This window comes from Pipistrellus kuhlii, unplaced genomic scaffold, assembly GCF_014108245.1.
Source record: "Pipistrellus kuhlii isolate mPipKuh1 unplaced genomic scaffold, mPipKuh1.p scaffold_m20_p_34, whole genome shotgun sequence".
Lineage (NCBI taxonomy): Eukaryota > Metazoa > Chordata > Mammalia > Chiroptera > Vespertilionidae > Pipistrellus > Pipistrellus kuhlii.
Genome location: NW_023425534.1, coordinates 4849392 through 4873104, shown reverse-complemented (window position 1 = coordinate 4873104; position 23713 = coordinate 4849392). Strand labels below are relative to the sequence as shown.

Below are 23713 nucleotides of genomic sequence, written 5' to 3'. Positions count from 1 at the left end.
CTGTGCGAATGCAGACCGGGCCTGGCCAGCGGACGGCGCACCATGAGGTGGGTGGGAGCCCCCGCAGCTCCCTGGCCGGGGGAAGGGTGGCAGCAGGCCCCCAGGCCCTCACCCCCCCCGTGCCCCCCCTGTGCCCCCCCCCCCCAGGCTGCTGATCCTGCTGGGCCTGCTTTGGGGCGCGGCGGCCGCCCCCGGGGCCGCCCAGTGGCCGCAGCCCGTGTTCGGGCGCCTGGCGTCGCCTGGCTTCCCGGGGAGGTACCCCGACCACCAGGAGCTGCGCTGGGCCCTGACGGCGCCCCCCGGCTACCGCCTGCGCCTCTACTTCACCCACTTCCACCTGGAGCTCTCCTACCGCTGCGAGTATGACTTCGTCAAGGTGCCCACGGGCCCCCAGGGCTGGGCGCGGGGATGGGCCCTGGGAGGAGGCAGGCCTAGGGGGGCGGGCAGGCCTGGGGGGGCGGGCAGGCCTGGGGGGGGGAGCAGGCCTGGGGGGAGGGCAGGCCTGGGGGGGGAGCAGGCCTGGGGGGGGGCAGGCCTGGGGGGAGGGCAGGCCTAGGGGGAGGCAGGCCTGGGGGGGCGGGCAGGCCTGGGGGGAGGGCAGGCCTAGGGGGGGAGCAGGCCTGGGGGGATGGGCCCTGGGAGGGGCAGGCCTAGGGGGGCGGGCAGGCCTGGGGGGGCGGGCAGGCCTGGGGGAGGCAGGCCTGGGGGGAGGGCAGGCCTAGGGGGGGAGCAGGCCTGGGGGGATGGGCCCTGGGAGGGGCAGGCCTAGGGGGGTGGGCAGGCCTGGGGGGGCGGGCAGGCCTGGGGGAGGCAGGCCTGGGGGGAGGGCAGGCCTGGGGGGGAGCAGGCCTGGGGGGATGGGCCCTGGGAGGGGCAGGCCTAGGGGGGGTGGGCAGGCCTGGGGGGGCGGGCAGGCCTGGGGGGGAGGGCAGGCCTAGGAGGGGAGGGCAGGCCTGGGGGAGAGGGCAGGTCTGGGAGGGCGGGCAGGCCAGGGTCTGGCTGTCCTTCCCAGTGACCCCGACCCCACAGCTGAGCGCAGGGACCACGGAGCTGGCCACGCTGTGCGGCTGGGAGAGCACTGACACGGAGCAGGCGCCCGGCAACACCACCTTCTACTCGCCGGGCCCCGGCCTAAACGTCACCTTCCGCTCCGACTACTCCAATGAGAAGCCCTTCACTGGCTTCGAGGCCTTCTACGCCGCGGAGGGTGAGGGAGAGCCGGCTCACTGCCCTGGGTTCCACCTGCCAGGCCTGCCCCCTGCAGCCCCCTCCAGGTCCCCAGCCCCCCCAGGCCCCCAGCACCCCAGGCCCCCAGCCCCCCCAGGCCCCCAGCACCCCAGGTCCCCAGCCCCCCCAGGCCCCCAGCACCCCCAGCCCCCCAGCCCCCCAGGCCCCCAGCCCCCCTCCAGCCCCCCAGCCCCCCTCCAGGTCCCCAGCCCCCCCAGGCCCCCAGCCCCCCCAGCCCCCCAGGCCCCCAGCCCCCCAGGCCCCCAGCCCCCCTCCAGCCCCCCAGCCCCCTTCCAGCCCCCCAGCACCCCAGGCCCCCAGCCCCCCTCCAGCCCCCCAGCCCCCTTCCAGCCCCCCAGCCCCCTCCAGCCCCCCAGCCCCCCAGCCCCCAGGCCCCCAGCCCCCCAGGCCCCCAGCCCCCCTCCAGCCCCCAGCCCCCTTCCAGCCCCCCAGCACCCCAGGCCCCCAGCCCCCCTCCAGCCCCCCAGCCCCCTTCCAGCCCCCCAGCACCCCTTCAGGTCCCCAGCCCCCCTCCAGCCCCCCAGCCCCCCTCCAAGTCCCCAGCCCCCCCAGCCCCAGCCCCCCAGCCCCCCCAGGCCCCCAGCCCCCCTTCAGCCCCCCAGCCCCCCCAGACCCCAGTCTCCCCCCGCGCCCCCCAGGCTCCCAGCTCCCCCCTCCTCCTTCCTGACGCCGTCTGCCATGCCCATGTGAGTGACAGCCTGGCCTCCGCTCCGAGCAGCCCCCTCTGTGCCGGGCGCAGACGGGACCTCCTGGCAGCCCCCTGGGACCCCAGGGCTGAGCATGCACAGAGCTGGGCGCCTGTGTCGGGAGGTCAGGTTCTGGCTCCTGCAGGGACCAGCTGTGTGACCGCGGGCCGGGGCCTCAACCTCTCTGTGCTCCTCACAAGCCGCTCTGAGGGGGGCCTGAGCGGCAGCCCCGCCCGCCGCCCGCTGCCCGCTGCCCGCTGCCCGCCGCCCGCTGCTCCCGCCGCCCGCTGCCCGCTGCCCGCTGCCCGCTGCCCGCTGCCCGCTGGGCTCCACCGCCCGCTGCTCCCGCCCTCGCTGGGGACCTTGAGCAGGACACTCAGGGCTTGTCACTGGTTTTAGGGATGTGTCATTCCTCCCCTCCACGTGCTGCAGGGGGAGGGTGTGTGTGTGTGTGTGTGTGTGTGCGTGTGTGTGAGAGTGTGTGTGTGTGTGTGTGAGTGTGTGTGTGTGTGAGAGTGTGTGTGTGTGAGTGTGTGTGTGTGAGAGTGTGTGGTGTGTGGTGTGTGTGAATGTGTGTGGTATGTGGTGTGGTGTGTGTGGTGTGTGTGGTGTGTGTGGTGTGTGTGTGTGTGGTGTGTGTGGTGTGTGGTGTGTGTGGTGTGTGTGGTGTGTGGTGTGTGTGGTGTGTGTGGTGTGTGGTGTGTGGTGTGTATGGTGTGTGTGTGGTGTGTGTGTGGTGTGTGTGGTGTGTGGTGTGGTGTGTATGGTGTGTGTGGTGTGTGTGTGTGTGGTGTGTGTGGTGTGTGTGGTGTGTGTGTGGTGTGGTGTGTATGGTGTGTGTGTGTGTGGTGTGTGTGGTGTGTGGTGTGTGTGTGTGTGTGGTGTGTGTGTGTGGTGTGTGTGTGTGTGTGTGGTGGTGTGTGGTGTGTGTGGTGTGTGTGTGTGGTGTGGTGTGTGTGTGTGTGGTGTGGTGTGTGGGGAGGGTGGCCATGGCCCCAGGCTGGCGTGAGGAGGCCCCTCGCAGGTCCCCTGAGGCTGAGGTCCGGGAGCCCAGGCCTCTGCCATCCCGTCTCCGTGACCCCTGCCGCCCCCCCAGACATCGATGAGTGCCAAGCGCCCCCCGGAGCGGCGCCCCCCTGCGACCACCACTGCCACAACCACCTGGGCGGCTTCCACTGCTCCTGCCGCGCCGGCTACGAGCTGCACCAGGACAGGCGCACCTGCTCCGGTGAGCCCGGCCCGCCGCCCCCTTAAAGCCGGGCGGCTCTGCCCGGCCAGGCCGCCCGCTCTGCTCTCCGTCCCCTCACCCCCCTCCAGCCCCGTCCACCCCGTCCACCCCGTCCACCCCCGTCCACCCCCGTCCACCCCCCTCCACCCCCGTCCATCCCCGTCCACCCCCCTCCACCCCCGTCCACCCCCCTCCACCCCCGTCCACCCCCGTCCACCCCCCTCCACCCCCGTCCACCCCCCTCACCCCCCCTCCCACCCCCCGTCCACCCCCCTCCACCCCCGTCCACCCCCGTCCCACCCCCCTCCACCCCCGTCCACCCCCGTCCACCCCCGTCCACCCCCCTCCACCCCCGTCCCCCCCGTCCACCCCCTCCACCCCCCTCCACCCCCCCCCACCCCCCTCCACCCCCCTCCACCCCCCTCCACCCCCCTCCACCCCCCTCCACCCCCCTCCACCCCCCTCCACACCCCTCCACACCCCTCCACCCCCCTCCACCCCCGTCCACCCCCGTCCACCCCCCCTCCACCCCCGTCCACCCCCTCCACCCCCGTCCCCCCCGTCCACCCCCGTCCACCCCCCGTCCACCCCCGTCCAACCCCCTCACCCCCCCTCCACCCCCGTCCACCCCCCTCCACCCCCCGTCACCCCCCTCCACCCCCGTCCACCCCCGTCCACCCCCCTCCAGCCCCGTCCACCCCCGTCCACCCCCCTCCACCCCCGTCCACCCCCGTCCACCCCGTCCACCCCCTCCTCCAGCCCCCCCTCCCTCCGTCGGGCTCACTCGCTCTTAGGCCCCGCAGTGCCTGGCCCGCTGGGCGGGGCCCCGTCAGCCCCCTCCCCTCCCGAGGCGGCGCCGTGCGGAGGGGGAGGGGGAGGGGGTCCAAGCCGCTCACCCCTTTCCCCTCCACAAGCTGCAGGACGGGCGAGGCCTGCTCAGAGCCACCGGTTCCGGGCCCAGAGGCCACCTGACCCCCGGCCCACGGCCTGAGGAGGTGCCCTGGGCCCTGGCCACCCGGGGCAGGAAGCCAGCTGGGGCCCTGGGGCGTGGGGAGCCCCCCCCCCCCCCCCCCCCCCCCCCCCGGGCTGACCTGACCTGCCTCCCCGTGTCTCCTCCCTGGTCTCCCGCCTCTTCTCTTCCAGAGCACAGCCTCTAGCCTCCGCCCGCAGAGCCCGCGGCTGCCCCTCTGGGCCGGGAGACTGCGGCTGCCTGCAGCCCCGTTCACCCCCTCGTCCACCCCCTCGTCCACCCCCCACCCCCCACCCCCCCCCACCCCCCATCGACCCCCCCACCCTCCCATCCACCCCCCTAACCCCCACCCCCCCACCCACCCGCTCCCGATCCACCCCCCATCCACCCCTCATCCACCCCCCAATCCACCCCTGATCCACCCCACATCCACCCCCCATCCACCCCCCCTTCTCCCCCCCATCCACCTCCCCTTCACCCCTCCCCCCATCCACCTCCCCTTCACTCTCTCATCCACCCCCCATCCACCCCCTCACCCCCTCTATCCACCCCCTCATCCACCCCCCATCCACCCCCATCCACCCCCCATCCACCCCTCCATCCACCCCCATCCACCCCCCCCCCCCCCATCCACCCCCCATCCACCCCCACCCCCTCCATCCACCCCCTATTCACCCCCTCATCCACCCCTCACCCCCTCACCCCCTCCATCCACCCCCATCACCCACCCCCACCCCTCCATCCACCCCCTCATCCACCCCCCATCCACCCCCCCATCCACCCCCCATCCACCCCCTCATCCACCCTATCCACCCCCTATTCACCCCTCATCCCCCCCCATCCACCCCTCACCCCCCTCCATCCACCCTCCATCCACCCCCCCATCCACCCCCCATCCACCCCCCATCCACCCCCATCCACCCCCCATCACCCCCCATCCACCCCCCCATCCACCCTCCCATCCCATCCCCCATCCACCCCCCATCCACCCCCCCATCCACCCCCCATCCACCCCTCCATCCACCCCCATCCACCCCCCCATCCACCCCCCATCCACCCCCCATCCACCCCCCATCCACCCCCCATCCACCCCCCATCCACCCCCCCATCCACCCCCCATCCACCCCCCCATCCACCCCCCATCCACCCCCCATCCACCCCTCCATCCACCCCCCATCCACCCCCCCATCCACCCCCCCATCCACCCCCGCGGAGCTAACAATAAACCTGGTCTACCTCCACCTCCACCCGCGCTGCGTGTCTCTGGGGGGGCAGGGGCAGGCGGCTGCGGTGTGCGTCTGGCCCCCTCCTCCCTCCCTGCCCTCAGGGCAGTCTGGAGGAGCCCCTGCCGTCCTGTCGGGAGGGGTGGGGAGTTCGGAGGAGGCCCAGCGGGCGGAGACCTGCTGAGCACTCAGGGGAGGGAGCTCGATTCCCAGAATCCCAGGGGCAGCGCGGTCCGCTGTGCTGGGTGGGGAGCCTGACCCAGAGCAGAGGCCCCAGGAGGGGTCGCTGGTGGGCAGCCTGGTCCCATGCCCAGGGCCATTCCCTCTGCCCTTGGGGGTGGGGGGAGCAGCCACGGGGAGGCAGGAAGGCGGAGCTGGTACTCCCCTTTGTAGGAGCCACCCCCACTTTGATGCCTGCCGCCCCCTCTGGGCCGCCCCTGGGTGCTGTGCAGGGGCTGCACTGGCTTCCCTTCTAGAGACACCAGGTGAGCCCGGACCGTGTGGCTGAGCTCCCTCAGCTGCCCCAGGGCAGGGCCCAGGCCCGGGAAGGCGGGCAAAGGGAGCCCCTTTGTGACCTTCTGACCATCCAGGCGGACACCCAGGGCCCTGGCCGGGCGCGGTGGGAGCCCCTGGTGGATGAACTTGGAGGTTGCTGGGGTCTGAGTGGGTCTGGGGCCCTCAACCAAGGAGACTAGGTGTCACTCCCCCCACTCTCACCCCTCTCCCCGGATTTTTCAAAAAATGAGGGTGCGAGCGGACCGCGCCCCTCCCCTGACTGGCCCAGGCCTCCACCTCCGCCCTCTCCGGGGTGCGAGGGGCTCCCTGGGAGATGCACATGCACGTGCCCCCCATTTCAGCTGAAGCCTGGGCTCCGGACACCCCTCCCTGCCTGTCCCTTGGGCTGCGGCCGGGGCCTGGGCCTCAGGAGCCTCTGGCGGCCATGTGCAGGGCGTCCACCCAGCCCGGCGCCGTGGCAGTCACACCGCCACCCACTCACCGCCCTCTCCCCTCCCTCTTCCCTCTCCAGCCCTGTGCTCGGGCCAGGTCTTCACCGAGCGCTCTGGGGTGATCAGCAGCCCGGAGTACCCCCAGCCGTACCCCAAACTCTCCAGCTGCACCTACAGCATCCGCCTGGAGGACGGGTTCCTGGTCACCCTGGACTTCGTGGAGTCCTTCGACGTGGAGGCGCACCCCGAAGCCCAGTGCCCCTACGACTCCCTCAAGGTCTGTTCCCGGCCCCCGCCCCCCATCCCGGCCGGCAGGTCCCGGGGTGACGCGGCTCCCCTCCTTTCAGGTTCGGACGGACCAGCAGGAATTCGGCCCGTTCTGTGGGAAGACGCTGCCCAGCAGGATCGAAACCAAGAGCAACTCGGTGACCGTGACCTTTGTCACTGACCAGTCGGGGGAGCACACGGGCTGGAAGGCCCACTACACCAGCACAGGTGAGGCCCCGCCGGGGGCAGGACGCTGGCGCCCCGTCTCTCCCGGAGCGGCTACCGGGCGGGACGTCAGCCCGCGGGCGTACAGGCTCTGAGGACTCACCTGGTCTGGCCCTGCCAAGGCATTCGCGGTGAGGTAACCAAATGTTTGACCAAACAGAGCCGGCCACTTCAAAAAACGTGTTTTGATTGATTTCAGAGAGGAAGGGAGAGGAGGAGAGAGAGAGAAACATCAATGCTGACAGAGAATCATTGATGGGCTGCCTCCTGCAGGCCCCCCAAGGATCAAGCCTGCAACCCGGCCACGTGCCCTTGTCCAGAATCGAACTTGGGACCCTTCAGCCCCAGGCTGATAGTCTATCCACTGAGTCAAACTGGCTAGGCCATGCCTGGTTCCCTCTCTCTCTCTCTCTCTCTCTCTCTTTTCAAAAAAATATATTTTGCCCTAACTGGTTTGGCTCAGTGGATAGAGCATTGGCCTGCAGACTGAAAGGTCCCAGGTTCGACTCTGGTCAAAGGCATGTACCTCGGTATCGGGCACATCCCAGTGTGTGTGTGTGTGTGTGGGGGGGGGCAGCTGTTATATGTTTCTATCTCTCTATCCCTCTCCCTTCCTCTCTGTAAAAAATCAATAAAATATATTTAAAAAATAAAAATTAAAAAATATTTTTATTTCAGAGAGGGAGAGGGAGAAATAGAAACATCAGTGATGACAGAGAACCACCGATGGGCTGCCTCCTGCACACCCCACACTGGGGATCGAGCCCGCAACCCGGGCCTGTGCCCTGACTGAAACTGAACCCGGGACCCTTCAGTCCACAGGCGGTCGCCCTGGCCACTGAGCCGAACCGGCCTGGCATGCCTGGCTTTCCGACACAGCTTTGGCTGAGGCCCAGGCCAGGCAGCACACCCCAACCTGCACCACATGCAGCCGTGTGTGCCGCCTGCCTTTGGTTTTAAGTCTGAAGAGCCCTCCCCGACTGGGGCGAGCTTTCTTTCCGTGTGAAGCGTCTCCTTTATAAACCAAGAACTTCAGACGCTCAGTTCAGACTCACCCGCCATAGAGACCCTCAGAGCCCACGGCCTGGTTTCCTCTGCGCAGCTCTGCCGTGCCCTGATCCGGTGGCGCCACCTCATGGCCACATCTCGCCTGCGCAAGCCCAGTACATCCTGAAGGACCGCTTCTCCGTGGCCTGCGAGACCGGCTACGAGCTTCTGCGGGTGAGTTATCACAAACTGTGAGCACATGCGATCGTGGACACATTCATGTCAGCAGATACGTAGCAGGAAAGCAATAGCGGCTGTTGTCAGCCTGGGTGTGTTTTTTGTCTATGACTAAAAAGAAAAAAAATTGAAAAGAAATATGTTTGCTGAGAAGAGGGATGGCTACAGAGATTTTTTATTCTTAGGATGACCTAACGGAACAACTCCTGGGCCCACAATTAATTAAACGGCGCTGGGAAGTCGTGTACCCCGCAAAGTTATAAATAGTGGCCACTGTAAAGGGAACGGGAGGATAATTTTAAAAAAATGCTTAGTGTGTTGCTTTAGGGGCACAGGTAGGAGAGTAACACGTTCCCTTTATGTTCTTCAAAATTGTCAGAGTCCCAGTGGTGCAAAGTAATAACAGGAAATGACAGCGAGGTGTGCAGGGCAGTCCTGGGGGGGGGGGGGAGATGCAGGGCGACACCAGGAAATAAAGTGACACTTTGCCACCTTGAAGACTTTTGGGGCGGGCTCTTCTCCGCAGCTCCTTGGACTGCAAACCTGCCCTGTGGCTGATGTTTTAAAAATCACCCTGCTCTCCTTTGAAGCATCTTCTCTCATCAAGTCTGGTTTTACTTACTTTTTAAAAAAATACATTTTGATTTTTTACAGAGAGGAAGGGAGAGGGATAGTTAGAAACATTGATGAGAAACATAGTGAGAGAGAAACATTCATCAGCTGCCTCCTGCACACCTCCCATTGGGGATGTGCCCTTGATCAGAATCGAATCTGGGACCCTTCAATCCGCAGGCCGACGGTCTATTCACTGAGCCAAACCGGTTTCGGCTCACCGAGTCTGGCTTTAGTGCACATGTGTCAAACACAAGGCCCGCGGGCCAAATCCGTCCCGCCAGGCCTTGCAATGTGGCCCGCACCGCGCTGTCATCACTGCACTCCGCTGCATTTCCATCACAATGACAGTTTATGACTGTTCAGTAAACCATTCGGCCCGTGATTTAGGCTGGATTTTAGATTTTGGCCCCTTCTCTGATTGAGTTCGACACCCCTACTTTAATGTCAAAAAAGCATCTGTCAAAAAAGCATCTCTGCACCCTAGCTGACTGGGCTCAGTGGAGACAGCGTCGGCCTGTGGTCGGAAGGGTCCCGGGTTCGATTCCGGTCAAGGGCACATGTCTTGGCTACAGACTTCTCCTTAGCCTGGGCCCTCGTTGACACACATCCAGGAGGCAACCAATGAGTTTCTCTCACTCCGTTATTTCTCTGTCTTACCCTCTCTTTTCCACTCTCTCTAAAAATCAATGGAAAAAGATTGTCTGGGGAGGACTTCTTTTAAAAAATGCTCTGTGTAAGCCTGATCAGCCATGAGCGCTGACTGGGCACTGGGGTAGCTGTCCTCCAGCAAGGGCCGCAGGCTAGGAGCCCAGACACGTTTGCTCCGTGTCACCGAGGCTGCCTCACCCCCCTAATGACCACCTCCCCATGGCACTTCGTATTTGATCCTAAAATGACAGGTGGCGTACGCAGCAGCCCCTGGCCCCTGCCCGAAGCCAGAGTTGGGCTGTGCGTCCGTCATGGGGTGTATCGCCCCCTTGGGAGCATCTGGTGAAACACTAGCAGAGGAACTAACTACAGTGGGGGCGTAGGTTTGGGGCGTGATTTTCTGATGTAAACAAGGAAATTAATCTTTCCCCTTCCTCTTTAGGGTCCTTTGCCCCTGAGATCATTTACTGCGGTCTGTCAGAAGGATGGATCTTGGGACCAACCGATGCCAGAATGCAGCAGTATGGTCACATGACAACCCCTGAGCTTCTGCTGCTGTCATGGCTTCTGCTGCTGCTTCTGGCCCTTTGTAAAAAGGATGCTATTTTTCGGGGATGGAATTCCAAATCTGCTTCTCTTCCCCAGGTTCCCAGTGCGCTTTAAGAGGTTAAAATGAAACCGAGCTTGTAGGATAATTATTTCCTTTTAATTGATTTTAGGGAGAGAAGGAGAGAAGGAGGGAGGGGAAGGAGGAAGAAAGGGAGGGAGGGAGGGAGAAACATCACCCTGACCAGGGATTGAACCTGAAACCTGGGTATGTGCCCTGACTGGAAATACAATCTGACACTCTTCCGTGCATGGAATGACACTCATTGAGCCACTTGGCCAGGGCAATTATTTGCTTTTAAATGTGTTATCTTTAAAAATATCTTTTTCTAAGCATAAAATACATGTAGAAGATGGGAAACAGAATGACACTATAATACCCATATTCCCACTGTACAACTCTTACCACTAACTGTTTTGGTGTATATCACTCCAATCATGTATCTCACATACGCACACAGGTTAGGACACACACACACCAAACTGGGACAATGGTGTACATTAAGAATCATTTGGTGAACTAAGAATCATGTATCTTATCTTTTTTGAGATTTAATTTTTTATATACTTTTATTGATTTTTTACAGAGAGGAAGGGAGAGGGAGAGAGAGTTAGAAACATCGATGAGAGAGAAACATCAACCAGCTGCCTCCTGCACACTCCCTGCCGGGGATGTGCCCGCAACCAAGGTACCATGCCCTTGACCGGAATTGAACCTGGGACCTTTCAGTCCGCAGGCTGACACTCTATCCACTGAGCCAAACCGGTTTCAGCATCATGTACCAAATCTTAAATACACGTTAATAATTGGAAAATATATAAATTTACAAAAATATATAGTTAAAGCCACTCTTGACCAAATCCCTAAACTACCACTGAGAGTTTGGAGTCTATTCTGTCATATTCTTTATCTCCTATGTTATATATATTGAAGTATTTCACTATTATATGCTCATTTTTTTCACTTGTAAGCTAGTTTAATTAGAAAATTACAGTCTGGCTGGCAAGGCTCAGTGGTTGAGCGCTGGCCCATGAACCAGGAGGTCATGGTTCAATCCCCGGGCAGGGAATACCAGTATTTTGGGTTGCAGACTCAGTCCCCAAAGGGGCATGAAAGGGGCAGCCAATCAATGATTCTCTCATCATTGATGTTTCTCTCTCTCCCTCCCTCTCTGAAATCAATAAAAATTCTATTAGAACAACTGTAGAGAGGAAGAAGTGCTCCATGGGAGAAATGGGCTGAGGAAGTAAGTTGGCGGCAGAGGGGCCTTGGAGCTTAGGAGAGAGGAAAGGTAACATGCTGGGTGGGGTGGGGTGGGGGCAGCGAGCAGGCAGGAAAGCAGAGGAAGGGGAAGGTGAGGGTGTGTGTGCGCTCCTGTGTGGGTTTCAGTCTTTTTTCCTTTTTTTTTTAGTGGGAGGAGAGACAGACAAACATTGATGTGAGACACACACATGGATTGGTTGACCAGGGCTGGGGATTGAACCTGCAACCTGGGATCCTTCAGTCCACCGGCTGACATTCTATCCACTGAGCCAAACTGCTAGGGCTATTGTGTTTGTTTTTTTAACCAAAATGGGCTACTTAATGATTGCAATTGCTTTTCTCCATCTTGTTGGGTTATCTTTCCACATCAGTTTAGTATTAATAGAGCCTCTCACTCTTGTTAATGACCGTATAGCATTTGATCACACCATGCTTTTATTTAATCTAACATCCATTGTTCTCCCCCACCTCACCACCTTTTTTTTTTTTACTGTTACATGCTCTTGCTGTAGTTAACACCAAGAAAGGGAGAATAGTTAGAAAAATCAAGGGAAGAGAAACATAGATCAGCTGCCTCCTGCACACCTAGTACCAGGGATGTGCCCACAATCAATGTACATGCCCTTGACCGGAATCGAACCTGGGACCCTTCAGTTCGCAGACCGACACTCTATCCTCTGAGCAAAACCGGTTTCAGCTGTGTGAACTTTTAGCACTGTCTCACAAATTGGTTAGCTACTTCATATTAGCAATGTCCCAAGTGTGAATTCTAATCCAAATCCAAGGACTTGCAGGTCTTCTAAAAAGTTCCATTCTTGAGCCCTCAGTTGGTTGGAGCATCATGTGTACGCCAGACGGTGGTGGGTTTGACCGCTGGGCTGGGCACACACACAAGCTGTGGCTTCCGTCCAGGGTGGGGCGTGCAGGAGGCGGCTGATCCATGTCTCTCTCTCTCTGCCTGCCTTTCTCTGACAGTAGTTCCCTTTAGGAAAGGGATCAGCTTTGTACTGTCTGAGCGCCCTTCTGGGTGGGGCTAGACAGCACAGCGGTGCAGGCTGTGCCCTCCCCCGTGGCTGCGGGCCTTTGTCAGAGTGACAGCGGAGAGGAAGCGCGTGGTCTCAGACCCCCTTCCCTTAGGGGCCCCCCGCCACCCGCAGGGGCTGCACTGGGCCAGCACGAGGGCTCACCATGGTCTCCACACCTTCTCAATGCCAGAACAAGTGGACACCGACTCCTCCCTCCCTGTCCCTTAGTTGTGGACTGCGGCCCCCCCGAGGCCCTGCCCGGTGGCCGCCTGGAGTACCTCACAGGCCCCGAGGTGACCGTGTACGGAGCGGAGGTCCAGTACCGCTGCAACGAGACCTTCTACACCATGGCAGGAGGGGACGGTAAGCAGGGGCTCCAAGCTGGGGTGGGCGCTGCTTGGAACCGAAGCCCTCCCGGCTGGAAAGAAACTTTAGCCACCGTTTTGGCTAAGGCCGGGCAAAAGATTAAAAGGCACTTCTCCCCCCAGCTAAGTGAAATATTACAGCTGAACTGACTTTAATGTCAATTTGCAAGAATCTGAAAACAGATCTTATCTGGTAAATGACTACCACAAACACACAATATATTCCAAATGGTTTAATTTAACAAGTCAAAACCTTATCATTAAGCACTTGAGATCTTGATACATATTCAAGTTACACATCTAAAAGGTTTCCACTTTGCAAGCAAACATGGTAATGCAGAGACCTCCTATTTATGAAATCATGTAAAATGGTTATTCAGACACCTCTATTTCCCACTGATGCTCAAGAATCAACATTTTTTAAGGGGGTTTTCAAGCAAATGACAACCACCTTATACATGCAGTTAAACATGTGTGCTTTTCCCATGATTTGCAGGTAAATATGTGTGTGAGGCTGATGGATTCTGGACGAGCTCCAAAGGAGAAAAATCGCTCCCGGCCTGTGAGCCCGGTAATGGACACATTTATACAAGAGATTCGTAATTGATGGAGAGGAGGATGGGCCGGAGACAATAAGGAGAGCTTTAGCTGTGGTGGGCAGAAATGTAACTTCGGTACTTGGCTCTTAGACCAAGTTATTATTTCCAAATAATACGTTCTCATTATCCCCTTTCCATATGGAGAGGTTGTTAGGTGCTGACTGCATCAGTCATTTGATTATTTTGGCCTTACAACTAGGCAAGCATAAAAAATTAAATGATTTTTTAAATTATCTTGAACCATTTATACATTTATAAGCGTAAGTTCCTCTGTTGTTACTTTTCTTCCCTGTTAAAAATGCTATTAAAACCCAAAGCTAATAACTTCATTATTTCCCTAAGCAATTGTTTTCAATGACATCTAGTTTTTAAACATTAATGCAATTTGCCTTTTAATAGTACTTAAAATTTTTTTAAACCAGAATTGGCTCTGAAGATATAGTTGAATAGATATTAAAAAAATCAGAAAGGTAATAATATATTCATTACCCCTGTGTTATTTGGCTTAAGTTAGTTGTTTGATTTTAGCTGACACCACGTTTACAAGTTTCAATGCAAGTATTCTGCCACAATAGGAAACATTTGGTACATTAATGAGTGAATTGCCTTAGTAATATAGAGTAAAACTTAGTGTTTGGAAGAACCAACTGGATGAAAAAAAAAATTTCTGAACCTGAAGGTTCCTGGCTGTAGCTGCAACCTTCTAATTTTTAAGGCATTTAAATGTTCAAAGGTTAATTTCGCCACTCCTATGACAGTGACCTTAACTCCTGCTTTCACAGAACCGCATGGTAACCACCCCATTGTAAAGCAGGAGAACAGAGGCAATGAAAAGGTTATTTCCTTTCACTTCCTATTCTCATCACCCAAGGCATCAGCTCAAGACAATTCCTGCTTGCCCCCCGCCCCCCCCCCAACTGTGTAGACCTTTTATTTTGCAGAACAAATAACAGTTTCTCAAAGCAATGCTACCCACCTCACTTTCTGAGGAGCTAAGAACTGCCCACTGGGCCTCTGAGCTGTGCTGTGGTAAGGTGGCCTCACTTGCCTGTACAGGTGGGCACCCACCAACTTGTGACACAATTTTGGGTTCATGTGAAGTGTTAACAAGTCCCAAGTGCTGAGTGGAGAACAGCACCAGTGGTCTCTACACAGGCCTGCCTATCTGCTTCTCTCCCCAGCGTGCGGAATGTCAGCCCGCACAGCCGGAGCTCGCATATACGGAGGGCAGAACGCAAGGCTTGGTGACTTTCCTTGGCAAGTCCTGCTACTGGGCGACACAACAATAGCAGCAGGGGCGCTTCTGTCTGACAACTGGATCCTGACGGCGGCTCATGCTGTCTACGCGCAAAAAGACGCCGCCTCCTCCCTCAACATCCGGATGGGCGCCCTGAAGAGACTGTCCCCTCAGCACACACAAGCCTGGGCGGAGGCCGTGTTCATACACGAAGGCTACAGGGATGGCGCTGGTTTCGATAACGACATAGCCCTGATCAAACTGCAGAACAGAGTTGCGGTCAACAGCAACATCATGCCTGTGTGCTTGCCGGGAGAAGATGCCGAGTCCCTCATGAGGACCGACACCACTGGAACTGTGTCCGGATGGGGATTAACCCAGAGCGGCTTTCTTGCCACAAATCTACAGTTTGTCGAGGTACCAATTGTGGATCAGAAAAAATGTGCCGCTGCCTATGCCAAGAAGCCGCTGCACCCCCAGGTAACCGCCAACATGCTGTGTGCGGGCGTGGAGAGCGGGGGCAGGGACAGCTGTGGAGGCGACAGCGGAGGGGCCTTAGTGTTTCTCCACAACGACACACACAGGTGGTTTGTGGGAGGGATAGTGTCCTGGGGCTCCATTCATTGTGGGGCAGCACAAGTGTATGGGGTCTATACAAAAGTCATTAACTATATTCCCTGGATCAAGAGAATAATGAATAACTTTTAATTTGTATGTTTTCAATCAGTAAATAATTCCTTTCAAAAAATGCCTATAAAAGATCTCAGCAGCAATGTGACCCGGGAAATAGTAGCCCAGCCACTGTCGCCCCAAAAAGCAAAACCCTCCTCCAGCGAGAGGCTGGCCAGTGTGTCCCCCTTTCCATTCGGTTCCAGGGGCATAAAGCACAGCGATGCTTGTCGTTGCCGAAGCAACAGAAACGCACTGGTCAGGTCTGCATCGCATTACTCACAAAGCCCAGTATCTTTCCGCACTGGCTTTTTTATAATTGTGTTTCTGGAAATTGCCTGTGCATGCTCGTTGAGTATTTTTCGACTTATTCTTACTCTGTGAAAGCTTTATACATTACAGCAGTACTGGTTGAGGATAACCTTGAATCATGGACTTTTGTAGATGAACTGGAAACATCAATACTTTGGCCTAGGTACTAATTTCCATGTTAAAAACCAGTATCACAAAAACAAAAACCAGTATCACAAAAACAGTGATATAATTTTGCACTTATCAAATTGGTAGACAAAATGAACATGGAATAGCACTATTCACATTGTCAAAGACAACAAAGATTTTCTAAAGGAAAATTTTGCAATGTATTTCAAAAGCCTTAAAAACATGCAGTCTTAACCTAGTAATTCCAATGCTAAGAACTTAAGTCAGGCATGCTCCGAGCACTTAGAAATACCCTAATTAATGTTCAAATCCAGAAGACAACACCGGAAGTAAACGGTGATATTATAGATAAACCTGTATTTTTTTTTCCTTCTTACAATAAGCATGTAAAACAGGGTCACACTCAGCCAAACAACAGACCACAGATCACACAATACCTAAGTACACAACCCGGATACACAACTAAGAGCTACTGTCCTAGTACTCAACAACAAAAAATTATTCTAATTATCACATACATCTTCCGAAGTAAGTGGTTAACTTCTTTTTCCTAAGGGCAAAATTTAAGCTCTGACTTAACCTTAAAAATAATTCATTTTAGTTGGCTAGTCCTTCCTAAAAAGTTTTAAGAGCTAACATCTAACAAAGCTTTTCATTCTAGCCAGTTACCATTGTATTTAAACATTCATTGTGAGTTTTGTCCTAATTTCTCTTGTGCATATAAAGTGCAACTTCTTGAGACTCACTTTTAAAGGTAACTTTACAGCATTTTTGTCACATATAAAAAGGAAACTGTTTTCCCAGTAAGACTCCAGACACTAAACTGGTGGCAACAAAAATTTTTATTCAACTGGTTCAAAAAAATGTTTAGAATGAATGCAGTTAGATGACCAAATAGATGTTAAAAACAAATCTTTGCCAAATAGTTTACTTCTAAACTTCAAAAAAAAGAAAAAAAATTTAGGATAGAATTAAAGGCCCATAGCTATGTATTATTACCACAAACATATTAACCGAAGGCTACTCAACATTGAAAGCCTTTAAGACCAATGACTAGATTTACACAAGTGTAAAGAGGGATTAAAACCATGCCATTGACAAGGTAACTTACCCCTGGGCTCCTTGAAGGCTTGTCAGTTTAGTCTTTGGATGTCCCCGAATACCATTTTAAGTGTTACCATGTTACTGCTGCTGAGTAATAGTGCAAGTGCTAAAATGCAAAATTCAGATGGTACAGGGTTTGGAAATCATGCAATTTAGATGCAGAAAAAAAAATTTAAACAACTGCAAGATCCTTTTACAGAGGAAACTGAACGAAACAATGCGGGGGTCACAAGTCTAAAGGATGACTTCACTTATAAAAGTTTAAAACATGTAACTTGAAAAATCCTATTTATCATAATCTAATTAGATAAGGGCATTAGGTAAACTATCAACACAAGAACTGTTACATTCTTCCATTAGAAAACAAGCTCAACTCTCATAGCAGTAGTTACATAAAAAGTACAATCGATATATTATTGCTTTTACACACTTAACAATGCATCGTGAGAGTCTAATCCGAGTTTTGTAAACGATTTTATTCGGCATGACTGCATTACCCCCTCTGGGAGGCCAAGCCCCTTTCACTTAACACTTTCACAGACAACCCACCACACCCTGATGGTTCTTAAAGCCATCAAGCTTAATGGATTTCAGGCACAAGATAATTTGTGGTTTCTTCTACTTTTATCCCCATTGCAATTAATTCCACTTTTCAAATACCAAACTCAAAAGGTGCTAATATTCCCTTCCAATTGATATGCTTTGCTACAAAGCATTTAAAAATAATTAACAGTTTTGCCCACTCCCCCAATAAGATTTTTAGGAGGCACGATTTCCCAATGGAGATTTAACAGGCCATGTAAACAGAACATCACCCAATGCACAGAGGCACTAAGGAAAAGCCAGAGCGTACTGCTTACCATTTTAGGTGCGGTCACCCAGACTTATTAAAAACTAGGTTTAAAAAGAAAAAAATACAAAACTTTTCACTTTGGACAATGCAAGAACAAATAGCAATTAAGTCTGGGTATCAGGTGTCAATGCATGACAGGTGATGAATCCATTTGACTTGAGACAACTTTTCAAATAAGTTTATTTGAAGCAAAATAAACTATTGCCAAGAAACTTTATGAAAGTTCCATCTCAAAAGGGTCAAAAAAGGGGAATTAACTGCTATGAATTCTTTGCATTCAGGGCTGCAAAACAAAGACACATATTATTTAAATCAGTTTTATTTAAGAATTTCCAACATTGACAACTCTTATAAAAAGCATCCAAGCACAGGACACAGAACTGCAGCAAACAGCATTCTTAGGGGCAGCTAACAGACATGAGAACTTCCACCCTTCCGTGAGACTCCCCCAGCTCACTGGTGAACTCTGCGTCCAAGTACTCCTGCAAAGCACGCCACAAGCTCAGTCCATGTTCTCAACCCACCAGCTTCAGTTCACATGGCCACACTTACAGATCAGTGACAGAGGAGAACACACACCATACAGCATTCACAGCAGTTGACAAGGGGGTAGGGGAAATACAAGTATCGTTTCACTTAACACATTCAACTAATGAGGGTTATCTAAGAACAAAACTCACTTAAAGTCTTCCAACAGATGTGGCTGTCCTTTGAATGCAAGAACATTCGTACGTTATTTGCTATCATTGCTCTCTGCACACTCTCTCACCAAAGCCACAGGATGGAGAGACACATCTCGCCAAGTTAAAAAATATCCATTTTGCACCACTGTCTCTGCACGCGCTCTCTCCTTTTCTCGCTCATACTAGCCTTTCATGCCTCGGCACCACCATCAATCCCACACAAGGTTTCAAAAGTTCAAACAGCCTTCTGGTTCCATATCACAGCCTTGCGTTCACAGCGTTGATACTCCATGAAATAAAGAGTAGCGGATAAAAATGGGACACCCACCGTCAGAGACGCAGCCTGTGCAGTGTGATGACGCAATCTTGGATGAGAAAGCACGTAGACAGAAGTGTTCCTATGGCAGAATTTTTACAGCACTACTTTCAATGAAGTGCTTCTTCCATAAACATTTGAAATGAGATGAACTGCAGAGATTAAATGAAGGCTTCATATTGTACTTTTGCATATGAAGGGAGACAAGTGTTAAAAAACAAAAACAAAAGAACCAAACACTGTGACACCATGATCCCCCAAAAGGAGACATTCCTAAGGAAAAAATCCATGTGGTGGGGTTCAAATGAAAAGAAAAGAATGTAGTTCTAATTAATGGTTTCCATTTTGAACATGCAAAGAATTCACTTGACAAGTCCAGGGATAAAATGTTACAGGAGAAACCTTTTGATATCAATTGTAGTGTGTTGGTTTACCAATCAGGCAAACAGCAGTTCACTTTCAAACACTCAGTATTTCAACCCTTTATGTAACAAAACTTATAAAATTCCTTTAACTCTTCCTCTTTTTCTAAAGAAAAATGTCAAAAATACTGCTGAATATACTCCACACTGAACAAACCAATTTGGAAAATTCTTAGTACATATGTATTTTACAATATACTTACCATGAGTTTAGAAAAATTTGAATTCCCACCAGTCTATACAACCAACCGTCATCCACTGTCTACATTCCCCAGCTGGAAGGTTTGGAATCCATGCTTGAGCCAAAGCCTCCGTTAAAACCACTGCCTGACCCTGCATTGGAAGCTGACCCCCAGCCAATCGCTGCCCCTGAATTGGAACCACTGTAGGAGTTATTTCCAGACCCAAAGGCCTGATTCGGCTCTCTCTGCATGTTGCCCTGGCTTTGGTTGTTACCTGATGGGCCTGACTGGTTCTGCTGACTGGCTAGCATGCCCATCATTCCCCAGCTGCTCTGCAGCGCTGCCTGGGCTGCAGCCATCATGGCTGGATTGATGCTGAAAGCGCCGAAGTTCATCCCTCCACCCATGTTGCTACCCTGGTTATTTCCCAAGCCAGCTCCGCCCCCCCTGCTGTTCCCGAAGCCACCCTGATTCCCAAAGCCCCCTGGGTTCCCACCGAACCTTCCGCTCCTCTCTAACTGCCTATTGCTATTGTGCTTAGGCTCAGCATTGGATATATGTACGCTGATTCCTTTAATGATCAAGTCCTCGCCACAGAGAGACTGGGCCACCTACAAGAAAATAAGGGTGTAAATACAGGCGATTAAACCACTGACATGTACTTCAAAGGAGCAATAAAACTTAGCTTTCAAGCCATTGTCTACACTGAAGGAGAAATAAACAATCAATGCTCATTTCATTTAAACTCAAATAGGCGTTAGCTTTAGTAATGGCAGTAAGAATTTTTTAGTTTGCTTTCTAAAGATGTATAACACTCTTGGTTAAACACCACATACTGATAAGTATTAAAATGTTTATCACAGATATCTAGGTCCATATACCTTGCCCAGCTTATAAGGTCAGAAAGCTTAGTTACGGATGGCAATTAGCTGGATGGGAAATGTTCAAATTACACATTAGCTGGGATAGAAGTTTTAAGGAGAAAAATACCTGGTCATCTGCAAATGTGACAAAGGCAAAAGCCCTGAACGGCTTGGGGATGAAGACGTCCACCACCTCTCCGTACTGGCAGAAGAACTGCCGCAGCTCGTCAGCCGTCATGTCCTCCGTACAGCGCCCGACGAACACCTTCCTGCTTCTCAGGGGCTCATCTGGGCTTTGCTGAGCAATTCAAAGGCAGGACAGACAGTCAGAAATATTTTATGAGAGTGGAAAAGGCATTGCGGTGGAGGATGGAACGGAACCTCGCTGTCTTGTACCTCAGGTGAGTCATTAAAATAAGCACATTTTATTTTTTTGCATTAGCACTCCTCCTTGTAAGACTAAGATGACAAATACAGTTTTAAGTTCATGAAAGTATGTTTGGATCTAGAAAAGTCAATGGCTAATCAATGTCCTGGCAAAATGATAATAAAGTTCCAAATAAGCAAGTCTTGCTTGGAACAAGTTAGGCTTTTCTAACAAGGTTACTGCACTCTGATCATCTTCACGTTTTAACATGTAACTATGTAAGATTGCTAACCAAGTTTAGTTTAGAGGGATATTAAACTAAATATTATTATATTCAGCATGCATTATAAAATATTAAAGTATCCAGCATGCATTAAGGACCCAAGGCTTTAACCAGCCAAGAGGTTCTAAGAAAACATCCTGACATTACCTTCCCAAGCATATTTAACATTTTATTTTATAGTGTCTTCTATAGGAAGTTTGTCAGCAAAAGTTACCGAAGCAGAAATAGAAAAAGCAAAAAAGGGACGAAATAAAAAACGCAAAGTACCTTAGAATTAGGAAGTTTACAGTCACACCATCGTCCGTCTATCATATGTCTCTGTGACATTACTTTCACCTGGGTTTCGTATTCCGTAAATCGAACAAACCCAAACCCCTTTGAATGACCAGTTTTAATATCTTTCTTGACCTAGGGAAAAAATCATTTAAATTTACTAAAACAACACAGACTTATAACCAAATGGAAAGTTCTTTGACAACGTGAATGGCTTCAATTGGATGCAGTGGCTTAATTAAAACTTAGGCCAAGAATAAAACCCCAAGAATAAATCTATTTTGAGTTTAGATCCTGTTTATATCAGAGTAAGACTGTTATATATTAGAATTTCAACAAAATGTTTTAGAATGCAAAGATAAACTAGATCTAACGTTTACGAATCTTAAATTAAAAACACTGTCTGTGGACGATGAAGGGCAGAGTTACTAAAACAGGAATTCGGGGGCTCATTCCCCCAGAAAGAGAAAAGCTGTTAATGAAACCCAGGCTTACCTGCACCATGAGCACTTCTCCGAAGGTACTGAAGTATTCTTTCAGGTCCTGCTCCGTGGTTTTCCACGGCAGACCCAGCACTATCAAGTCAGATGTCTTCTGGACGGCTCTTTTCACTTTCACTGCTGACGAAGCATCTGTTTCATCCATTTTCCTTTTGTTATCTAAACAAAAGAGCAGAAACCTTTTAGAACTCTCATGTAACACGTCTCAGAACATGCTGCCTCCTACGTCTAGAAGTGAGAAGCGAAAAGATTCTAAGAACATAAACATGTTTCAACTTTTGGCAAAGAGTAATGTCAGCTCTCAAGACAGAATAAAGGATCGAGTGCAAATCCAGGGAGTCAGACCTCTGGTTCTGTAGTGTCACAAGATTACAAATATATATTCTCCCCTCTCTGACGGTATATCAAACAATTCTACTTCACTCTGACATGGAAATACATTGAGTGGGAAAAAATAACAGGTTAAAAGAGTAATTACCATATTTTTTTGCCTGTTAAAATGTACTTATTTTAATGCCTATAACTTAAAGGCTATCTGCCAAAAAATAAAAATAAAATCAGCAACTTTTATTTCTAGCTGTAGATGTAGGGTGATTTCAATTTTCTAAACTTTCAATAAAGGCACATTGATTTCTGTAATATCTTAGGTTATTTTCAAAAAGCAAAAATATAAAGGCAAGAGAAGAACTGAATGAAAAATTAAAAAAAAAGAGACATTTTTGAACAATTATAGGTTCACCGCAAAACTGAGAGGCAGGCAGAGGTTTCCCATACACTGCCCTTCCTCCACACACACAGCCTCTCCCACCAACACCCCTCCCATGCTGACACATTTGTTACAAATGAGGGCCCTATCGGATACATCACTGTCTACACAACATGGTAACATCTGTTCCCATATTTAAATAGTTTTCACTTTTACAAAAAGTTCTGTAACTTGCAGTTTCCACTCATTTAAACTAGTGGTCTTACAAACTAGTCTGATAGTAACATTTAAAGAAATACGTGGGTTACAGACGCCATCTACGACGCACAATGAGACACAAACACGACTGGACTTGAGCGGCCCCGCACCTTTGGGGTAGTTGACAACATACACCAGGTTTCCCCAGCCAGCGTCCGGGGCATGCAGAATCCCTTCCACCAGCCGGACGCCCCGCATGCACTGGGACACGGGGTTGCGGTAGCGCAGCCCGCACGCCCCCGGAAACTGGGCCGTGACTGTGGACAGCAGCACCGTCCCATCGTCTTCCGAGGGTATTTCAATGGGCTCATCGTTCTCATCTTCCGTTACCCGGATATACTCCGACATCTTCTGTTTTTCTTAAATGGAAAAAAGAGAGATGAGTGACTCACACTTGTGTCAAAAGGAACCGTTTCCTTATAACCAGCCGATGAGTTATCACTACCCCGCCATTGTCCTAGGACTTCCAGAAAAATCCTTGCTGTCTGGGTTCTTGTATACATATTGGCTATCCCTGAAACTAAATATTTAGGAGGCAAAGATGGTAAGTCCTATTAAAATGGGATGCCCCGTTCGCTCATTCATTCCATGAACATCTGCTGAGTGCCTACTATGCATCTGGTGCTGCAAATGGGAAGCCCGTAGTTTCGGGTGGCATGCTGGTGACGAGGGGTGCGGTGAGCAGGAGGAAGATAGCAAAGGAGTCACTATCTTATTGCAATCGTGATGGGTGTCCTGGAGAGCAGTCGATGGCGTGGGTGGGAGGAGTGGGGTGGAGGGGGTGTGGGTGGGGGAGAGGTCCGAAGTCAATTCCCTAAGAAAGCGCTGAGCAGCTAAGTCTCAGGACCGATCGGGCGCAGGGAGCCGGGTGCAGGGGACACACAGGGGAGAAGTCCTCTCTGTTCCTCATCCTGGGACTTCGGGGATCTCCCAACTTGAGCCCCAAGGGCAGCGCCGGCGTCAGGTCCCGAGCGACGCGGGCCGCGGCCTCCCAGAAGCCCGTGCGTGACAGCTGAGGCCCCGGCGGCGCGGCGCGGCCCACGGGCCGCAGGGCGCCGGGCCTGAGCGGGCAGTGCCCCCCGGAGGGCACAGTCCCGAAGGCACCAGGCGTTGCCCGGGTGCCCAGGCCGGGACAAACCTCGGCTCGGGCTGCGCGTCCTCGCTCCGGCCCCGCTGACAGCCGCGCCAGGCCGGGCGGGGGCCGCAGCCGCTGAGTCCATCCCCGGCCCAGCCGGGCGGAGCCGAGGCTCCCGGGCCGCCCTGAGTGAGGAGCGGCCGCGACTCACCCGCTAGGCCGCTGACAGGAGGCCCGACAAGAAGAGTCAAGAAGCCGGGAATCCGGGAACAGCCCAGCGACCGCTTCGCTCCCACAAAATGGCGCTGGGGCCGCCTCCTCCGCCCGACGGCCGTCGCCGC

At 53.2% G+C, this 23713-nt stretch overlaps 2 protein-coding genes across 7 annotated transcripts; one reads left to right on the top strand and one right to left on the bottom strand.

Annotated features, from left to right (window-relative positions):
* Positions 1-15118, top strand: MASP2 (MBL associated serine protease 2). Of its 4 annotated transcripts, none has more exons than XM_036461093.2 (11): positions 1-47; positions 148-376; positions 1030-1207; positions 3031-3162; positions 6383-6579; positions 6650-6797; positions 7897-8015; positions 9724-9802; positions 12405-12539; positions 13038-13112; positions 14322-15118. In XM_036461093.2, the coding sequence occupies exons 1-11, from the start codon at positions 43-45 to the stop codon at positions 15083-15085; spliced, it is 2061 nt and encodes a 686-aa protein (XP_036316986.1). In that variant the 5' UTR covers positions 1-42; the 3' UTR covers positions 15086-15118. The 4 variants fall into 4 exon arrangements, 3 of the variants coding, with proteins under 3 accessions (XP_036316986.1, XP_045426570.1, XP_036316984.1); XM_045570614.1 differs by having other exon boundaries at positions 14776-15085; XR_006739564.1 differs by lacking the exons at positions 6383-6579; positions 6650-6797; positions 7897-8015; ... (2 more) ...; positions 13038-13112; positions 14322-15118 and adding exons at positions 4306-4378; positions 5327-5373.
* Positions 12760-23713, bottom strand: LOC118732051 (TAR DNA binding protein). 3 transcript variants are annotated; one of them, XR_004992035.2, is made up of 8 exons: positions 23584-23713; positions 22408-22656; positions 21329-21492; positions 20828-20968; positions 20038-20208; positions 18456-19658; positions 16599-16697; positions 12760-13335 (listed from the first exon to the last, which is right to left on the bottom strand). XR_004992035.2 is itself a non-coding variant. In XM_036461073.2 (6 exons), exons 2-6 carry the CDS (start codon positions 22643-22645, stop codon positions 19128-19130), a joined length of 1245 nt encoding a protein of 414 aa, XP_036316966.1. In that variant the 5' UTR covers positions 22646-22656; positions 23584-23713; the 3' UTR covers positions 17748-19127. The 3 variants fall into 3 exon arrangements, 1 of the variants encoding a protein (XP_036316966.1); XR_004992033.2 differs by lacking the exon at positions 12760-13335 and having other exon boundaries at positions 14074-16697; XM_036461073.2 differs by lacking the exons at positions 12760-13335; positions 16599-16697 and having other exon boundaries at positions 17748-19658.